Genomic DNA, 22,327 nt, shown 5'->3' with positions numbered 1-22,327 from the left:
ATCTCAGTTTGGTGCAGGGAACTTTCCACACTATTAAAGTTCACAACTGCAGTGCAGAACTTTTAGCAATAATTCAGCATCCACTGCTTTCCTGCTTCGAGAAGTGTGCATATTGGCATTTTCTTTTTTTGCATCTCAGTTTAACAGGGAGATGGATGAATGCAAGCAAAGAGACACCAAGACAAAATTCAGAGCAATCAAATGTGATCTTTTGTCTGCTTGGCTTGTCCATTTAATATTCATGAGATTTTGCAGGATACCTTGCTACAGATGAGATTAAAATAGCACAGTCTACTGTGGGACACAGGATGAGGAACGGACAGTTCACTCCCTCAAGCTTGCTCCTTCAATCTATGAGATCACTGAAGATCTGTTCCTCAGCTCCATCCAATTAATTTTCTCTGAATTTCCCTTAAATCTTTTATTTCAGACTTAAAAATAAGTTGAGCTACATCTACCAAGTTGTGTGTAAAGTGCTTCCTACATCTTCCAGAAACCTTTAAAGGTGTGGCTGCTTGTCTACAATTATTTCAGCAATGTTAAAAGATTCCTCTCCACCCAACCTAATACTAAATACTTCGATATTTCCTAAGTAATCTCCTCAAGCCCTATTCCAGGGAAAAACAAGCTTGACTTATGTCACTTTTCCCCACTCTCTAACAAAACCTTGTAATATTCAGATTCTATGCTACCAGGTATAAAGTATTTTTGCTTTATTTCACGGGCTCCTAAAGGAACTGAGAGTAAGCGAATCTTTTTTAAGTAAATGCAGGTGTCTGAAATCTGAAACAAGAACAAACATGCTGGAAGCACTCAGATAAGGCTGCGTCAGCATAAGGGGTCCTCAACCTGAAACATTAACTCCGTTTCTCCTTCCACAGATTTTGCCTGACCAGCTGACGTTTCCAATATTTTGGTGCCAAATTCAAGATGCACTGCAAACTGAGAAATGATATAATACATGGCCGTTTTCTTTCCTCATTTGCGTATTTTAATCCAGGGGTCCCCAACCTTTATTGCACTGCGGACCAGCTGACCTGGGGGGGGGGGGTGTTCAAGTAGGGTTAAACTCACTTCAACATGTCTTTTGCAGTTAGGATTGCCAACTTTCTCAATCCCAAATAAGGGACAAAAGTAGCAGTCAAATAGGGGACTCTTGTGTTTACCCCGAGAAAGACTACCATAACCATGAAGCCTTGCGCAGGCACCTGTGTGAGCATGCACGTATGTGCCGATTTTTTTCCCTCCACAAATCGGTTTAGACTTAATCTTCCTGACTGCACTGTACATACATTATTTCTACTTCATATAGGCTGTGTATTTATCATATCGTTCCTGCTTTTACTATATGTTCGTGTTATTTTAGGTTGTGTGTTATTTGGTATGATTTGGTAGGTTATTTTTTGGGTCTGGGAACGCTCCAAAATTTTTTCCCATATAAATTAATGGTAATTGCTTCTTCGCTTTACACCATTTTGGCACGAAAGGTTTCATAGCAACGCTCTACCTTAGCAGGGAAAATACGGGACAAGGGCAGTCCCATATGGGACAAACCAATTTAGCCCAATATACGGGATGCCCCAGCAAATACGGGACAGTTGGCAACCCTATGTTCAAGTTCAACAATGCGTGACAGGGAATGAGGAAAGGTGCAGCTGACTCATATCGTTTCCTCGCGGCCCGGTAGCACATGCTTTGTGGCCTGGTACCGGTCCGCAGCCTGGTGGTTGGGGACCGCTGTTTTAATCAATTCTCTTTGCACAAATATTGGTTAATATACCAGAAACAAATCAGCATAAAGAACTGCAAAACTTAAATCCAACTCTTAAGTAAGTTGTTCAAAACCAGATCATTCCTATAACCACTTTTATCATCCACAATCCATTGTATATACTGGCTCTGAATTTATTGTTATGACAATGAAACTATCAGAAAACAACAAAAAGTGTCAAGTCCTGATGCCCACATAAACAAATTCATGAATTGTCAGTACTAATGCTTTGTTACACACTTTGGCAAGACCCTCAACAGAAATAATTTCTTCATTACATGGGAGGAGTCTAATTCTTTAAAGTATTTTAAAACAAAAGGATTATAACGTAATAAAAATAATCACTTCTGCTAACAGACAGTTCCATCTTCAACCTCAATCCCATGTGAATGATCTAAATGTTATAATACTCCATAAAATAAAGTGCTTTCATGACATTGCTGAATATCTTAAAAAATATAATTGAACAAAACTGGCTTCTCAACCAACTTGATATGATTCTCCTCCCTCGCCTTACACCCAATCTCGTCCCTTCTTCACCTGTCTATCAACTTCCTATTCTCCTTCAACTCTCACCTTTTCACTACCTCCTTCACCTGTATCCACCTCTCACCCACCACTCTTGCCCAATGCCTACTCTCCTCCCCCACCCTCAGTTATTTTTTTTTCTTTCCAGTTCTGATTGAAGGGCCATAACCCAAAATTAACTGTTAATTTCCCTCATATATACTGTCCAATCCACTGAGCTCCTCCCCCTCTGTGTTGCTACAGATTTCCAGCATCTGCAGTTCCGTGTCTCCTTGATTTCATCACTATTATCAGACCTGTACTGGTCTCTGATGACATGACACACCAGAAAGAGGAAAATATCTATTAAAATACCGTCTGAGGTTTTGTGGACAATAATGTTCTTCATTCCACAATCACAAGCATGTCAAAAGCCACTAGAAACAAAAGGAAAATCCAGTAGATAGGTTTTCACTCATATAACCATATGGAAACAGGCCATCTCAGCCCTTCTAGTCCTTGCCGAACGCTTACTCTCACGTAGTTCCATCAACCTGCACTCAGCCCATAACCCTCCATTCCTTTCCTGTCCATATAACTATCCAATTTTTTTTTTTTTTTTTTTTAAATGACAAATTCCAACCTGTCTCTACCACTTGTACTGGAAGCTCACTCCACACAGCTACCATTCTCTGACTAAAGAAGTTCCCCCTCATGTTACCCCTAAACTTTTGCCCTTTAACTCTCAACTCATGTCCTCTTGTTTGAATCTCCCCTATTCTCAATGGAAAAAACCTATCCACGTCAACTCTATCTATCCCCCTCATAATTTTAAATACTTCTATCAAGTCTCCCCTCAACCTTCTGCATTCCAAAGGATAAAGACCTAACTTGTTCAACCTTTCTCTGTAACTGAGTTGCTGAAACCCAGGTAACATTCTAGTAAATCTCCTCTGTACTCTCTCTATTTTGTTGACATCTTTCCTATAATTCAGTGACCAGCACTGTACACAATACTCCAAATTTGGCCTTATCAATGCCTTGTACAATTTTAACATTACATCCCAATCCTTATACTCAATGCTCTGATTTATAAAGGCCAGCATACCAAAAGCTTTCTTCACCACCCTATCCACATGAGATTCCACCTTCAGGGAACCATGCACCATTATTCCCAGATCCCTCTGTTCTACTGCATTCCTCAATGCTCAGATTAGCAGCATTCATTAACTCAGCTTTTTTTTTCCAACAACATGGATTTTCAGTGTGCACTGAGATGTATTCTGCCTGGAGAAAAAGTTTGACCAATCACAATGTTATACCTTAGCAGCTGGAAGCATTTGGCCTATATTGAGTTTTCTTGTAATAACCTGAATGGAATTCATGTCACAATACGTTTTGTTAGAGATTAATCTTTTTCCTTGCATTTCCCAGCTTTGGTTTGGAGTAGGAATTGGAAAAACTGGGGAAGGGTCAAAGTTATAGGATTTACAAGCGATTGAAACTCAAAGCCCTTGTTGGTGCTCTTCAAAGATTGGTGATCTAAAAACTTTCTCTGCTGGTCGAGTTGATTTAAGTCATGTGCTGAATGCTGGAATTTCCAGCGCAGAATGGAGCCAGAGCAAAAGCCATCATTTGCTATGACTGCCTTAAGGAAGGCTGTTGACAGCTGCGGAAGATCAAAAGCAGATCAGGTTGCTACACAAACTACATGCTGCATGCCTCAAAGAAGAGCACGACCAGGCTTCCAGAAAGCCATGGAATATGGAGGTTAAACTGTTGCTGGGAGCTCAGCTTGGTACATGCACTAATACAGTTATGTTCCTTTAAAAATAAAAGGGTGTCAAATTCTTACTCCTTGTCCCCAAGAGAAACTTGCATGGGATTGTGTAGTTGAAAGATGTGGAATGGCTGCCTCATAATCGCTCATTCACTTTCCTTTCCTCTGAACATATTACACAGGCCACTTAAATCCAATCATTCACAGCCACTAATTAAAAGGCATCTCTCTGGAAACAATGGCGTGAATAATCTTGTTTCACTTCAAATACAGTATTTCCAAAAACATGAACTGCAATACTTTCCAGTGTTTAATTAGTACAGGCTCAGAGCGGTACCCATTTTGAACTGCAGCCATTCTTAGCATGTTGAAAGCATTTTCCCATAGAATTTGCTGTGTATTGTGCTACACCAGTACAACAGAAACAGATACCTCCTCGCATTGCACTAATTTGAAAGCCAAAATATGTATTACAAAACATTTTGTTTCAAAAAAAAACAGAATTCTACATTTCTTTCACAACTTTAATGTGGCCAAGTTTCAGCTCATTTATTTTACAGGACCCCCACCCTTGTCCTTGGAAATATATGACTCTTCACTAAAACAATCACTTTTAAAATACAATAGCCAGTAAGTTTTTTCTTATAATAGACGAATAGCAGAGTAGCAAAACATGTTTCAGAATAATTGAACAAATCCATGCATTCATAGCGTGCCAGGAATTAATACACGAAGGCAAAAATGATCCAGGTTAGAATACAAGTAGGCATATTAGCCTGCTCAGCCATTGATGATCATGGCCTCAAATCCCCCCTCCCATGTAATATTCATAACTGAGTTCTCCTAATATACAAATATAGTAGATTTCAGTTAATTAGGCCATCAGTTAATCAGGGGAGCAACTTATTTGGGACAACTGTTAAAGAACAAACTAATCAAGATTATAGTCAGGATTCTGTTCATTTATTTGGGGCATTTTGCCACTTAATTGGGACAGGAGACTGTTGCCAAACAGTTCCTAACTAATGTCAGTTGCACACACTTGTGTGGTCATTAAACAACACTGTGCTTGGAACGAACAGTTTTTAAAATTACTGTGTTTGCATTCTAAAAACAATGCTTATTTTTGCCACTGATAGTTGGTGAGAAATAAGTAGTAAGACAATCAGAAATGTTTTGCTCACTGTGATATCAAGCATTCAGGCTTGGAGAGGCCAAAAACAACTGGGTCACTCCCAAATGAGTCCCAAATGACAAAATCTGCAGATGTTGTTAATCCAAGCGAAACACACACAAAATGCTGGAGGAGCTCAGTTGGCCCGGCAGCAACCGTAGGAAAGAGTAAGCAGTCAACATTTCAAGCGGAGACCCTTCATCGGAACCGGAGGAAAAAAGATGAGAAGTCAGAGCAAGAAGGTGCGGGGAGGCGAGTAAGAAATACAAGGGATAGGTGAAACCGGGAGAGGGGGACAGGTGAAGTAAGGTCTGGGAAGTCGATTGGTGAAACATAAATGGCTGAAGAGGGAATCTTATAGGAGACGACAGGAGATCATGGAAGAACGAGAAAGGGGAGGAGCACCAGAAGGATGTGATGGGCAGTTGAGATAAGGCGAGAGGGGGGAAATCGGAATATGGAAAGGTGAAGTAGAAGTGGGGGATCCATTACTGAAATTTCAAGAAAATGATTTCCATGGAACAAATGCTATACCTGCCCCTACACCACCTCCTGCTCTACCATTCAGGGCCCCAAACAGTCCTTCCAGGTGAGGTGACGTTTCACCTGCGAATCTTTCGGGGTCATCTACTATATCCGGTTCTCCCAATGTGGCCTCTTGTAGATCGGTGAGATCCAACATGGATTGGGAGACGGCTTCGCCAAGCACCTACGCTCCGCCCACCAGAAAAAGCAGGATCTCCCAGTGGCCACCCATTTTAATTCTACTTCCCATTCTGACATGTCAGTCTATAGCCCCCTCTACTGCCGCAACGAGGCCACAATCAGGTTGGAGGAGCAACACCTTATATTCTGTCTAGGTAGCCTCCAACCTGATAGCATAAACATCGATTTCTCAAACTTCCAGTGATGTCGCACCCCAATCTTTCAACATTCTCATTTCCTTCTCTCACCTTATCTCCTCACCTGCCCATCACCTCCCTCTGGTACTCCTCCCCTTCCCTTTCTTCCATGGCCTTCTGTTCTCTCCTATCAGATTCTCCCTTCTCCAGCCCTTTATCTCTTACACCAAACCACTTCCCAGCTCTTTACTTCACCCCTCCCCCCCCAATTTCACCTATCACCTACGACCTTGTATTTCTTACTCCTCTCCTCCACCTCCTTGCTCTGCCTTCCCATCTTTGTTCCTTCAGTCCTGATGAAACGTCTCGACCTGAAATGTTGACCACTCACTCATTTCCATAGATGCTGCCAGGCCTGCTGAGTTCCTCCAGCATTCTACGGGAGTGAAAATGAAACCATTTTACGACTTCAGCAAGTTAGGAACTATGAAGAACTTGAACATATCGATGATCGTCTTGAATGTCACAATGAAAATGAAGATTTGGAGAATGCAATAGTCGAAAGCATTGCATGGAGGCAGCCCATTATCTTACTAGGTGTCTGCGCTAATTTTATTCAGTTATAGTCAATCAAAAGAACATGACAGGGTACAGAGGATGGCTTTTTCCATCAACAGCCACTAGGAACTAATGCAGTACTATAGGACAGCAGTGGTACTGGTGGTCTTCTAATGTGCTCTGTATTTTATTTAAATAATTTGTTACTCAGTTAAATGGCAGTTTGTCTTTTTTATACCATTTACATTTTTCCCATGAAGCTTTGGCTAATTGGGATAGTGGCTTAATTGGGCAAAAATGTACTGGCCCTGATGTATCCCGATTAATTGGAATCCACAGTATCTCGCTCAACTGATTAGTTATTTGGGACTCAGCATCAAATCTCTGCAGTTTACAAGCAGTTGCTGGAACCTACTTGGTGAGGTAAGAACTAGGTAGATGAGTGCAAATTTCACTTTCCACCCATTATACACCTTAAAAATTTATTTCCTTCATCTATTTCATAGATGGTCAAATATTGCTGGCCATTAGCTGATACAACTGTGTCCAATAGTAAAACATTCCCTGCCTCTTAGCTTTTCCACCACCTTAAAAAGGACAAAGTAATTTTATTCCACTGTAATCTATAAAGTCATCAATAAATATCTGATTGGCAGCCAAACACTGCAAGGAAAATCATTACTTGCATCATCCAGATACAGTGCAGCCATTCTTTAACTTAAGGGATGCACTCTTGGAAAATGCCTCATTCAGCACAAACGCAGAAATCAGAAACGCTAGACAACACGTATTAGAAGTCTTTTGGTACAGTTTATTCCTGTGGTATGTGCAGAAACAAACAGCATATATACCCTCTGTATACTTAATGGTATTAACTAACTTTCATTTTGTTGTGAGATAGCAGAAGTTACAATATTAGCTTTTCCCAAAGAGTACTCACAAAAGGTTTACTCTGTTGTTGTTTCATGTACAACTATACAAACTGAACTATAAAATAGTAATTCTTATAAAGCACCTTTCACAAACTTTGACCATAAATTGCTTTGGGATCGGCAAAGTACGGATAATGCTTTGAATTAGGAAAGGTAGAAATCAATCAGCAAACAGCAAGTTGTCAAAATAACAATTTGTATTTTTTTTTAAAAAGTGAAGCTTAATAGATTTATATTGGATTGGACGTTGGAGTGAAAACTCCTTCAAATCATTTCCTTAGGATCTTTTACATCTACCCGAGGGAACAAGCAGAGTCTCAACTTAGTCTGATCTGAAAGTGGCTACATCTGATAGCACAGGACTTGCTCAGCAGTGTTGAAGTGTCAGCCAAGATCTTCTACTCTGTTCCCTGCAGTAGGATTGAACTATAACCTTCTGACTCAAAGGCTAGACAGTGCCTTACTACAGCAAGCCTGATAAATTAAATGTGATTGTGATAAAATAATGTTTAAATTACAATGTTAATACTTCTTCATTTTGGTAAAATTTTCTTTCTTTCTTTTCAAATCTTTTATTATCTAAAATTAATAAGAGTACATCGAAGTAGGCAACACTTACAATGTCTCAAGAAAAAAAAACATTGTTTTAAAGATTGAAAAAATTTTGGTGACAAAAAAAGAAAAAACCCTACTAAGCAGTAGTAAAATTACTTAGTAGTAAAATTTTCATAGACACGGTACACAAAAATCAGTTTGCACTAAGTAACAATCACGAACACTGAAAATAATGGAGAGCATTTTTGTTGATTTAATAGCCTTCTTTCAGTTCAAAGAATAAATCAGACAAAAACACATGTAGACAAATCTAAAGAGAAAAGAAGTCTCTACCTTTCAAGTCCTTCTTCAGTTTACGGAGGTCCTTCTCAAAGTCCTCAAACTTTATCTGTGAAGCTTGAAACAAGTCTTGCGGTTCTGGCAAAGGGAAAACACTTTTTTCTGTACCTGCATCCTAAGACAAAATAGTTAGATTTTAAAAACTATATCCTTCCAACATCATTAGATTAAATGATAAAGTTAATAAAATAGCCACTTAACAATATAATAATCACCAAAATTTTAAAAGCATTCACAAAATTCCACATACCTTATCAAAATTACGCAGATAATATGATACCAGGTAGAAGAGGAGGTTAATACTGTTGTCCTGAAAGAGTGAGAGAAGTGTCATTATGTACTGATTATTTGCACATTACTGTTGCAGGTTCAGAAATTGACAATCATCTCCAAAATCACTATGTGCATCCTCTACCCACCCCAATCCTCTCCAGCTGTACTGTATTTCGTTATAGCATGACAGGTTGGCCTTCTTATTCCATTGAACTCCCTCAGGCAGAAACTGAACTATGGTCCACCCAAAAGAACTCATCAAAAATGAGAGACGCATTTGCCTCCTGCAATTCATCTAGTTTCCATATGTGCTGCCCCCCCCACCCCCCAATGCCAGTGAGCTGCCCCCTTCAAATAATTCTTGTGTGCCTTTCTAAAATCTACCTCTTGCAATGGCTTTAAAGAATCCTGCACTAATGAGCTAAGGACTGGACAGGGTGAAGAACATTAAACCTATATTGCCTAATTATGGGCAACATCAGATACTAAACTAGGCCACTTCCCTAAGCAGAGATTCTCAACCTGGGGTCCACAAGCCCTCGGATAATGGTAGGGGTCCATGGCATAAAACAAAATTTGGAAACCCCTGCCCTAAAGGCTTATACGAGGGGAGAGGGTCACTTGAATAAATCAGCCTCCCAATTGCAGTGATTCCATTGCGTCTAGTTGGATGGAGGACATGATCCAAGGGATCCTGGTATCTCCGTCCCTACAACTTAATGAAATTTTCAGAATGTGCATTGCCAAAATAAGTCAGACTAAAACAGAGCTCTTTGGAACCAAATGCTCTCCCCAATTGCAAGAGAAAGCATGGAATTACACCTTTTAAAAAGCAAATTTTAGGGTAAAATATAGCAGATGCTGGAAAGCTAAGGTGCAATAAAATGCTTGAAATTCTCAGCAAGTCACACAGCACCTGTGAGGAGTTATATTTCTGATCACTGACTTCTCCAAGAAATAATTCATCCCATATATTTTGTGCTTAGTATAATTATGTAGCAACACAGACGCAAAACTGGAACTCAGTTGACTATTCTAAGCACTTGCATTGCAATGTTGGGGCTATGGCTCAGAAATGAGTCACTCAAACCACGTTTTATCAGGAATACTTTTGGGGAAAAAAAGTCTGAAGCCATTTCTCCACTATTCATTTTCAAACTCATTTACTTTGACCGACATGTAGGGGTTATTGATGGTGTGCAGAAGGGAAATTAGCAAAACCAGGAATCATTAACCAAGAAGTGCTTCACTGCTGTTGTTATTCCAACTATTCATGTCAAATCAGCTCCCACACCGTCAAGGAGTATTAACTTTTCTAATCCCTCAATTAGATCATTGGGATTCACTGCTTAAGGTAAACAAAATAATTATTTCAAAATTAATTTCAAGGCCCACATTTTAAGCCATGATAATAAGTTCAAAGATCGGAACTTGTCTCTTTTGTCAAGGGATGGAGGGGACAGTGTACTGCCGTTGCAAAACATCAATAACGAACAGCCCACCCAATGTTTAAAGGATCAAAGCACAAGGACTGGGCACAAAAAGTGATACTCTAGACACACTGGCAATGGTAAACACAAAAGACAATTGAAATTTTCAAATACTGTATACAGAATTTGTACTTTGGTAAGTTAAGTAGCTGATTAAAATTCAGGCTTTAAGAATAATTGATCAGGAAACAACTTGGCCAGGCAGGAAAAGAAGGAAATATAGACAATACAGTATAGGAAATTAGGTCACAGACAAAAAGAGCAGAACACCCAAAATTATAATCTCTGGTTAATTCTCGTGCCATGTGCTGGTGAATATAGCTTTAGGAAGCTAAGTCGCATGTATTTGTGACCAAAGGTGTAACAGTGAGCACTTTTGATTTTTGATTTGGTGAGGTGAGACCTGCACAAGCTGAATAGGTTGAACCTGGAGTGTAATCGGTTCAACATCCTAACATCCTCAAAGGACGACGTCAGTCCATGGGGCACAGTAGCAGCTATTTAAGCTAATTTGGCGAGAGAATGGGATATAGAGTAGGTGGACAGTTCAGAGGATTGACAAGTACAGTCAAATAATGAAGAAAAATGCAAACACTTCGACGGATATCGAGTCAGAGAAATATAGAATACTGATCACAATATGATATTGTTACCAAAGGTATGGTTAAAAGACTGATAACCCAACAGTTTAATGTCATTTCCACTACACAAGTGTAAAGTAGAACAATTGTTACCCCAGATTTGATGCAGCACTAACAAAAATACATAATAGCTCATATACAGACTGTACTGATGTATGTGCATTAGGTATACGAGTGACTGTCTGTCATAAGGTGCATAGAATCTTTAGGTGCTACTGCAATTTGACTAGGAAGTCCATTACTGCAGAAATATGGGAGGATATCCTCAAAGACTCTTCAAAAGGCCCATGGGTCAAGCTTAGGAACAAAATAAAAGGGGCTGATCTTCTTGTTGGGTGCATAGCATATATTCTTAAGCATCTGCAAGGCCAGTGGACACGTGGACAAATGCACTGACATATAAACGTCATTGCAGTGGATTTCAAATTCCCCCAAAATTATCTGGGATTGTTTGAGTATGAAAGTTGCAGAGGGAGTGAGATTATTAAAGAACATTCTGGAGAACTTTTCAAGCTTGTACATAAATAATCCGATGAGAGAAGTAAGTGGCAGCTTGGGACATAACCTCATGGAACGTAGCTGTGCAAAAGGGAAAAGATATCTTAAGTAGTTATAATAAATACAATTTATGAAAATTGATGTCTGGAAATTAAGCTACTGTACTGAAGGGAAAGGCACATTTCAAATCATAAGACTGGAAAAGGTAGAGAGAGAGTAGCTACTTGCAGCTGAGTCCACATTTAACAAGTGGGAAACATTTAAAAGTGAAATGAGAGTTCAGAGACAACATATCCCAACAACAATGAAGAGCAAGTAGAGCAAGTCCAAGGAGCTCTAGGTGTCAAAGAGTTTGTCAAGCTTGATCAAGGTGTACAGGTGGTGTACTGAAATGTAAACAAAGGCATCATTCAAGTGAAGAAAGCAAAGACATTTGAAAGAAACAAAAAGGTAATGAGTGGGTACAAAATATCACTGCAGACAAGAAGAAAGGAAATACCAGAACTATTTCTATCAGATATGTCAGGGTAAGAAAATAACCTTAGAACAATAAAGCTTGTTAATGACAAAAAAAGTGGCCATTTGTGGTGTGGAGCAAAAGTGGATGAATAGAAGATTTTCAATGAACATTTCTCTTCTGAATATTCATCAAGAACATCAGAATCTGAGAATTCAGTCACAGAGATGGTGAAGTTTCGGAAATCGTTTCAAAAGTGGTGGTATTGGTGGTATTAGTAGGCTTTAACCATAAAACACAAGAGCAGAATTAGGCCATTTGGCTCATCGAGTCTGCTCCACCTCTCGATCATGGCTGATCCTATTCCCCCAGCCCCCTTCTGCCCCATTCCCTGGCCTTCCTGCTGTAATCTCTGGTGCTGTGGCCAGTCAAGAACCTAACAAGCTCTGCCTCAAATACACCAAATGACCTGGCCTCCACAACTGTCTGTGGTAACAATTTCCACAAATTCCCCACCCTCTGTCTAAAGTAATTTCTCTATATCTGTTTTAAATGGACACCCCTCTATCCTGAGGCTGTGCCTTCTTGTCCTAGACTCCCCCATAATGGAAAAATTTCCACATCCACTGTCTAGGCCTTTCAACATTTGAGGGGTTACAATGATTCCCCTTCATCCTCCTAAATCCTGCGAGTTCAGACCCAGAGCTATTAAACATTCCTCGCATGATAACCCTCACATTCCCAGAATCATCCTTGTGAACCTCCTCTGAACCCTCTCCAATGTTAGTACATCTTTTCTTAGATGAGGGGCCCAAATCTGTTCATAATACTCAAGATGAAGCCTCACCAGTGCCTTGTAAAGCCTTAGCATCACATCCCTGCTCTTGTATCTCAGACCTCGAAGTAAATTCTAACATTGCATTCACCTTCCTCACCACCTGAAAGTTGACCTTTAGGGTGCTCTGCACAAGGACTCCCAAGTCCCTTTGCATCTCAGATTTTTTTGAATTTTCTCCCCATTTAGAAAATATTCTGTACATTTATTTCTACTACCAAAGTGCATGACCATGCATTTTCCAAGTCTGCATAAATCGCCAAGATCTGATTAGAACTATCCCAGGTTGCTATAGGAGGCAAATGGGAGATCACAAAGACCCTGTCAGACACATTTAATTCTTCACTAGACACAGGTGAAGTGCCAGATCACTGGAGGGCAGGAAATGCTGTACCTTTATTCAAGCAGGGTAGGAAAAAAAATTTATGTGCCATGTCTAGGAAAATTTAGCCAGATCATTACAGGCCCATGAGTCCAGTGAAAGTGTTAGGAAAGTTAGTGGAGGGGGGCAGGAAAACCTGGGAGGCAGGATTAAATTAACACAGTGAAAACCAGGGATGACTCAAAGATAGTAAGCAATGGTTTTGTTAGGGAGAGACAACTGAAAAAAATTATTTGCATTTCTCAATTAGCAGTATGTACCAGTTCAGTTTTGTTTTTATATATATTCTAGTATATGGATAAGGTCCCTCACAAATGGAAGGCTAATCCATTTTGTTCGAACACTTGGAATTGAAGCTAAAATAACCATATAACAATTACAGCACGGAAACAGGGCATCTCGGCCCTTCTAGTTCATGCCGAACTCTTACTCTCACCTAGTCCCACTGACCTGCACTCAGCCCATAACCCTCCATTCCTTTCCTGTCCATATAGCTATCCAATTTAACTTTAAATGGCAACATCAAACCTGCCTCAAATAACAAATTGGATCTGAAATTATCTATTTCTCCACAGATAAATTCACTCAGATCACATTTCTTCCCCATTCTGATGTCTGATCTGAACAACCTAGCCTCTTGACCATGCCTGCATGCTTTTATGTATTGAGATGCTGTTCTCCTGTTAATGAAAACATGCTCTCCTCATCCACTCTGTACACTATAAGCTCTGGCAATTGAACATGGCCTGCAGGTACAGTAAGAGTCAGTTCAAATGTCATCATGGTATTGTGATTCATTTCTGCACATCGTTCCAAATTCAGAATTCTTTGAAAATGAATTTAAGGGAAATACCGATAAGAAGAAGCTGAGACTAAAAAAATGATCAAGACTTCATTCACTGGTAATGACTCAATCTGCTTTTGCACACATGGCCAACTTTTCGAGTAGTGATTCAGCTCATTTTAAATATAACTTTTAATCTAGCCAGAAGATTCAGTAACTGGAAATAAACTGAGGCTGTTCTGTGCTAAAGGAAATGAACTCATGTTAATAGTTTCAATAAGCTATTTCTGACCTCTGTGCTTATATCCGTCACAGTCAGGAGCTACGATTTCTCAGTCCCACATCCCAACCATGTCAAGCTTAATTGATGCAATAAAAATATTCTACTAAACCCACACTTCCCCAGTGACAGTTTACTGTTTCTGAAGACATTCCAATTGCTCAAGCCTCCTCATTAAACTGAACTGTCCACCTTAAATCATCTGGGTGATGTGAAGCAATGATCTTGTTCAACATGTCTATGCACTCAGAACTACAGAGCTTGCACAATGAAAATGAATTACATTTTTAGTTTAACATTCAAAGGCCCTACATTTTTCCCAGAAATATTTCTAGCCTTGCCTAAATCAATTGGGATTACTCCTATATGAGGTCCACAACCTTGTGTGGTTTGGAGGTTTGTGTGCCTCAATGACTCAGAAAGCTGTGCTGGTTGGAGTCAAGGCTTTCTGCTTTGGCTCTTGGTAGGGTCACCATGACAAAAAGGTCAAAGGGTAGAGGCCAGACCAAGAGTGGTCTACTGGTCCTCCAAGTTTGGGAGTTCAGTTAAGGGCAAACAACCCTGACCAGTCCAAAAAAAAAATGTTATGGAAACAGCAATGAAGCATCCTTCTCCATCACAGTAGCTCAGGACAGACAGAGATATAGGATCTTCATTGCTGCCCTAAACGCCAACAGGCATAGCGGGCAGTAAGAGTTGTACTGCTAGAAATGGACTTTTCATCCAACCCCATCAATCCTGACCTATTCCCCATCTACATTAATCCCATTAGGTCGATGTTCTTCTATGACCTACTTAAATGATGGCCGGTCAAAGCATCTCAAACATGCAAAGAGAAAGTCTGCAGATTCTGGAAATCCAAGCAACACACAGAAAATACTGGAGGAACTCAGCAGGCCAGGCAGCATCTATGGAAAAGAGTACAGTTGATATCTTGACCTGAAACATCCACTGTACTCTTTTCTTAAACTAAGTGATTGCATCTGATTCCACCACCCATGTTTCAGTGATCCAGATATCAACGACCATATGAAATGCCTTAACTCCCTGCACGAGCCTACCATGTGGAAACTTATCTTACTTAAGTCCATATAGACAATGCTGACTACCCTGCCTTCATCAGTAGTTTTAATTATCTCCTCTGAAAACTCAATCAAATGAGAGGGGCAAGACCTCCACCACACTATGCTGACTATCCCTCATCGGCATGTTGTTCCAAAGAGACAAAATTGATTCCAACAGGATTTCCTCCAGTAGTTCTTCTAGCACTAACCAAGTTTCACCAACTCATGGTTGCCTTGTTTATACTTGCAACAAGTGTTGTGCTTAAATAAATGAGCATTAAGTATTCCTTCAGGCACCTCACTTCTGACTAACAAAGACGCAAAAAGCTGTCAGGGTGCCAGCTACCTCCCCAATTGCACTGTGGATTTAACAACCTTTGTGCATCCGTGGCATCTAACACTTTCTCTTCAATACTGATTTGCTCCATATTATCCTTCTCTGAATTCATTTCCCCCATTCCCCTCCTTGGGGAATACAGGTGGGCAGTATTCACTTCGGATCTCAAGCAAGTCAACCAGCTCCGCACATAGATCACCCCTGATACCCACATTCTTTGATATCCTCCAATTCTCTGTGCATGAAATCATAGTGAAATGGACAGATCAAAACCACCCATTTGCAGTACATACTTACCACGTCCATCCACACTTCCAGCAGCAGGTGGCATCTACATTAGCCAGCACCTCTTGCTATAATTTTAATACCCTGCCTACAGCAGACAGATAGCATCTAAAACTCTGCAGAAATAGCAGAGATGCCTTGCTGTTTACATTACTGCATTTCAATCTTTACTCAGCATCTGCCTAGATACCAATGAACTGAACAAACTCCTTGGAGCAGTGTAGCTAAGAAGAGATTTGAAAGCAGTATGCACATTCTTGGCTGGTTTAGACAGGTAAAGTAGAGGGAAGCTGTTTTTATTAATGCAAGTCAAAACACCAAAGGGGTTTAGATTTCAAGTGATTGATGGAAGTTCCATGAGCAAGTGAATAAAACTTAGTTTATGATCTGGAATGCATTGTTAAAAAGTGAGGTGAACATAGATTGTCGAAAGGGAACTCTATAAATGATTGAAAATCATATACAGGACCATGGTTAAAAAACAGAGTACGAAATGGATGTTAGACTATTGAGTCAACAATCCAAATGGCTTCTTTCTGCACTGTAGTAACTCAAGCTGGATTAGCATTACCACAAATAAATTTACTCTGTACAATGCCATGCTGCAATCTGTGCACTATTTTTTATGTTCTACTCCAGCATGAAAAACATTTCTATTCATCTACCTGCTGTTATCCTGCTCACGTTTTTCTCCACCTCAAGGCAATGTTCAAACTGCACACCAGAAATAAATTGCATTGTTTAACTCTACGGGCAACTCTCGTACACCCAGATGGAGCCAAGCCGTCACAATCAGTCCAGCTATTAAACACTTACACTGCTCTTCACATCTCGAAGTTTAGGAAGGATCTCCAAGCCAAAGCCATCTGCTTGGCCTCGACTTCTGTTCCCACCATTCATGTAGTTTCCAAAAGCAAGAATCAAACTCAGTACCTGCTTTACAGCAGTACTTGTTTGCAGCATCTGTGGTGAGGGAAGAAATAATGAACTATTGAAATGAACTTTGAATATTATTACTTAATAGTTATCCCAAAAATCAGTGTGCTAGTTTAAGTGAACATATTTATAATTTTCCCCAATTATTAAATTGTTTTGTTCCTCTCACAAATGATTCTCATAAAATTTCAAAATGCAAAGCGAGTACAATACACCAGATAACGTGAGCCTTTAAACCAATCGGATATTTATTTCTATGCAATGTGCTTCTGAAAAGATGCACTTACTGCCTCTGATAGAGTTGGCAGTTAAACACCATCCAGTCTTATTTACAAACAGCTTCTCACTTGCAATTAATAAACTTTGAAGACGATTACATTGACCAGTTTTAACTAAACTTGGTTTACTAATAACACGTTCCCTTCATGAAAACATCTTTGTGTATATTTGACACCAGAAACCCATCTGTAGCGCTGCTAGTGCAGTATGCCCTTGCTCATTGAGTGAAACCTTCCAATAATTCTCCAGATCTTTTCCCAATGCTACTCTTGAACTTTTTCCTGAAAGCTAGAAGGCTACATGCCAAGTTAGACTGGGGAGATTTCCAAATTTGAGATTAATGTGGTAACCCCAAGAGAGATGTGGAGAAAATGTCCTAAATAAATCATACTGAGCCATCCCCACCCTACCCACATTTTTCCCTTGTATTTTTTTGGTAATCTAGCTGGCATTCATTGAGATATTTACATCACTGATTGCCTAGAACAGCAAATAAGCTTCATGGAACCAATCTAGAAATTAAATAAAGTAATAAAGCACATCATGTTCAAGTTTAATTGACATTCAACCATATGTGAATACCTATAAGTACAATCAAACGAAACAGCTTCCTCCAGGAGCAAGGAACACAAAACAGTACCAACAGTCACAGGGTACATACAGCACATACAATTATGATAGTAGTAGACACACTATCACAAAAAGTAATAATATAACCCATGTCATCCTGTAGACTGATGGTGTGCGGGATGTGTCTTGAAGCCATGATTCTGCAAGAACAAGCAGACACCGATCTGATCATCATGTGCCAGTAGAGCCACAGATGAACGCAATCCAGTTCGTCTTCTACCGGTCGAACACTGGAGAGCAGATGTGATGGGAGGGACCAGCCCCAATCCAACATGGAGGTCCGCTGCGTCACACCACCTCCAATATCTCCGTCCCCGAGGCAGCTGCAACAGGAGACCCCGCGGGACGAGGACCTGGTCCACGCAATATCCGAGGCCATATAGCTCTTCCGCTGTCAGTCTCCACTAATGAGCCTGACTTGCAGCATTCGACATTACCAATGTTCAGAGTCTTGCCATTACAAGACAAGCGTCCAAGACAATGATTTACATCACTTGTTGGACCGCGCACCATCTCCGATGCCCTCCTGTAGCAGGTCGATAAATGGTCCTCAACAAGTCCAGCTCCACTGCTACCGAGTGACTCGCTAGAGGGGTAGACCTGCAGTACTTTATGTTCTTAATATCCACCACTGTCTTGTGATTGTATAAAAGATGTGACTCAGAGATCCCAGTACATCACCCCCAATCTTCACAAAATTCTCATTCAGTTTCAAGAAAATAACTTTTGCATGACAGGTGTTGACATCGATAATGTTTGCATACATTGAACACCAAAATTGGATCAGCCATGATTTCAATAACGTCAGAGTAGGCTTGGTGCCAATTGGCCTTCTTTTCTTACATAAAGCCAAAACTCCTTGGGCTGAAATAACTGACCAGATACACAGCTGTACAAAGGAAACTGCAGGCTTTTTTTTTTTTAAAAAAACAGAGAACAGCATATTTTAGTTACGAAAGAACCACTGCACCTCTTAAACCTAGGTTTTGGACAGTTCCCCATTGTAATAGTCCATTTATATTTCACCTTCAAGATATGAATGTTTGAATTCAAGCGCCACTATTTACATTCAGGTGTGTTAAGATCTACTCACTAGTAATGCAAAACTATAAAAATACATCTTGTTTCTACATTACTCTTTTGCTCGTTCATTTAATGTTTTAATGCTTTTCTCATTCTCTATCCATTAGGGTCTGCAACAGTTTTGGCCACACCAATTCAATTATTATTGAGATCTTGAAGATGCAAAAATGCAAAGACTATATTTTTTGTGTGACTGTATTTTAATACCTAGTGTGCTTGCTACCTTATATGTGCGCTATATGTACTTTGTGCCGTGTGTGACTGTTGGCACTGTGTTGCACTTGGTCTGGCTGTATTTATGTACGGTTGAATGACAATTATGCTTGAACTATGATTTTATAGTTTTCTCACAATCCATAAAAGGCACCATTAGACAAGGCATGAGTGAAGAGCTTTGTGCTTTTTGATTATAATTAGGTTACATATTTTTCTTCTGTGAGAAGACCTACCTTACATAACTTGTCCATTAATTCAAGCTTACGGTTGATGGCAGCGATATTTTCTAAGAAGGTAGATTGGAAAAGGATGCAAAACACACGTTCGGAGAAGTTGACGATTTGAGATAGTTCATAGAGAAACCTGAATGAAAATAATCACCAGTCACAGTGCAAATCCATAGTACGTGAACTTTAGTCGAACACCACCTCCCTCAACAATTCAGAAATAACTTCTTCACCTCTGCTATTATATTTGTGAATGGGCATTGAACCCGTGAACACCACCACACTACTTTTTTTCCTATTTTTGCACTATTTAATTTAACTTTTTAAATATATATCTACTGTAATTTACAGTTGATATATTGCAATGTACTGCTGCTGCATAACAAATTACCTGACATATGCCGGTAATATTAAATCTGATTCTCCCACATCAATATCAACCAGTAATGGAATACCAGAACCAAGCAAATGTTTACAGTTGAAAAGCAATTAGCTAAAGTAAATACTACGTCGTGAAAAACTTACTGTTCCGGTTTATCCAAAGGCTTGGCATTATCTTTATCTTTAGAGGATTTATGGATCTGCTTTTCAATTTTCTCCAACTCTTCATGTTGTGCTCTCTGTATACAAAAAATGTTTATGTATGAGAATGCTGTAGAAAACACTAGGTAGGAATGCTTGAACCACACCCATGCCCCGTATTTCTGCAGCACACGTCCCTTTTTTTTACTACCTCAATTGTCAGATTTCCAATGATATCGAGAAAGGTTTCATCCTCATTTCAATGATCTTGTGTGCTGAGGTGATTTAATAAAATGTTCATGCTCGAGCTTTTACAGCTGGTTTATGGATTTGTCAATGTGGCAGTTACTGAATGATGGGTACTAGCACGTTGTGTAATTATGGGTTAAAATACACTGTATTTTAGCAAAGATCAAACTAGTCAAATACCACAGGGTAGAAGTGAAGACCGAGGCCGCCTGCTAAATTTAAAGATCAGCACCTGACAAGCGCCAAACATTAACAATGTTTCTGGCTCAGTCTGCAAACATCCGCAAACAAGCGTGAAAAAGAATCAAAATGTTCCCGATGCACAATCACTTAGAATACAAGGCCATGCAGCCTCTGAAATTCTGTTTACAGACCATAATAAAACAAAGTAACTTGGATCAATGTTAACCATTTTGTAGAATAACTTATTTTGCATTTGGCTGATATGAATGCATGTCCACTTGTAATTCACTTCAACTAAACAAGCTGGCAGAAGCTGAAGGATTAGTATCTTATACTACATGTAAATTTAACATTGAGAATGGTCAGACTGACAAAGCAGGCAGCCAATCTGATTGGTCAGACCTTGTGGATGAAATGAATTAAAATAACTCAGTTAGTACATTTACATTGCTGGATACCAGACCATAAGATATCAGAGCAGAATTAGGCCATTTGGTACATCAATATTCCTCTCAGCCCCAACCTTGTTTTCTCCCTGTATCTCTTCATGCCTGAACCAATTATGAATCTATCAACTTCTTCCTTAAATATACATAGAGAATTGGCCTCTGCAGCTGCTTGTGGCAAAGAATTCCACAGATTCACCACTCTCTGGCTAAAGAAATTTCTCATCTCCATTCTAAAAGGATGCCCCTCTACTCGGAGACAACATCCTCTCATCTTAAACTCTCCCACTACAGGAAGCATCCTTTCCACATCCACTCTATCAAGGCCTTCCACCATTTGATATGTTATAAGGAGGTCTCCTCCTCATTTTTCTGAATTCTAGCAAATACAAACCCTGGGCCATCAAACACTCTTCATATGACAAGCCATTCAATCCTGGAATCATTTTTGTGAACCTCCTTTGAACCCTCTCCAGTTTCAATAAGCTCAGTGATCTGTCCTTTTAAACATTTGCAAATAAATACCTGTAACTGCATCTCTGAAGGAAGGTGTCTATGTAAAAAGAGCTATGATAGTATCAAAAGCCATAGTGAGATCAAACAAAATTTTTGGTTGGATGGATGGGAACCATCAAGGTGATAAAATAAAGATAATATTTGGGGCAAAAAAAAATGAATTGACGCAAGAAAAAGCTAACTTGGATAAAGGAGAGAAAATATAGGCAGTATGCAGTGAAAATGTAGCCTTGGAAATGATGTTAGATGTGAAGAAGAGGAGCAAAGACCACATTAGGTCAATGATCAGAGGAGCCTGGCATTCTGCCCTTCAGGATCATTTGGTTTCAAGGAGCAATACAGCCGGATTGGGTGGAAGAGGAGACAACAACAAAAAAATCTGGAGACAGGATTTAGTTGGTTTCGTTGACACATTGATCCAAATTAAGGAAGTGGGAAGGAATGACACTAGTCTCAAGGGAATGCACACACAACAACCTGATACAAAGGGCTATGTAATGGCTTGAAACCAACCATGTGTATTGGGGAATTTATGATCTTGGAAAGAAGAACATAGAGCTTAGAAAAAATGATCCCTGGGGAATGGCATTCATTGGCAAATGGTAATCAAACTGATTGCAGAACAAAGGATTGTTGTGATTGTTTACCACAGATTTTTGAAATAAAATAACTTGGAATTAAAGAGTTTTTAATTAAAAACACTACTGCAGAAAGCAGTACATTCCAGAAAAAGCATGACACAGATATTGTTCATCAATAAATTACAGGACAGACTGCAATACAGGAAGACAAACATATCATCGGAACCTTTGATGACCATGTCAGGACAAAAGACATACGTTAAGACCGAAAGATTCCAAGACATTTTTAGAAAGGTATATTATTCATAGGGATCAAAATTCACAATACATTGCATAAGCATGACTATAACCAGTCAAGTTGATTATTTCTGTATGACTATTAAATTATTTAACAGCTTCAGTATGGGGGCCCTCCATTCTGAAAAGTCAGTATGACATTGTAGCAGATGAATTGATTGAACAGACTTGGTAATCTCTAGCATCTTAACAAATAGTCACTTCAAGCACAGAGAGAAAATGGAGATGAGAACTGTAGAAACTTTCAAAGTTTTAGTTGACACTACCAGGCCAAAACCAACATGTGCCACAAGTGAGGTAACACAAGTGTGCCTTCCTTTGCATTTGGTTTATTTCATTTGCACAGCACCAAGACAAGCAACCAAACCATCAAGACCA

The 22,327-nt window shown here is 39.6% G+C and overlaps 1 protein-coding gene across 1 annotated transcript in view; it reads right to left on the bottom strand.

The window, feature by feature from the left end:
* fmn2b (formin 2b) overlaps positions 1-22,327 on the bottom strand; it is a 469,810-nt gene that overhangs the window by 166,111 nt on the left and 281,372 nt on the right. Inside the window, exons 10-14 of the mRNA XM_072266855.1 lie at positions 19,681-19,775; positions 19,162-19,291; positions 16,601-16,747; positions 8,709-8,768; positions 8,453-8,573 (exon numbers count right to left, since the gene is read on the bottom strand). Coding sequence (XP_072122956.1) covers positions 8,453-8,573; positions 8,709-8,768; positions 16,601-16,747; positions 19,162-19,291; positions 19,681-19,775 — 553 coding nt within the window. The remainder of the gene's footprint in view (positions 1-8,452; positions 8,574-8,708; positions 8,769-16,600; positions 16,748-19,161; positions 19,292-19,680; positions 19,776-22,327) is intronic.

The sequence above is a fragment of the Mobula birostris genome, chromosome 8 (assembly GCF_030028105.1).
Source record: "Mobula birostris isolate sMobBir1 chromosome 8, sMobBir1.hap1, whole genome shotgun sequence".
Classification (NCBI taxonomy): domain Eukaryota; kingdom Metazoa; phylum Chordata; class Chondrichthyes; order Myliobatiformes; family Myliobatidae; genus Mobula; species Mobula birostris.
Note: the sequence above shows the minus strand (reverse complement) of the source record. Positions and strands in the feature narration are given on the sequence as shown.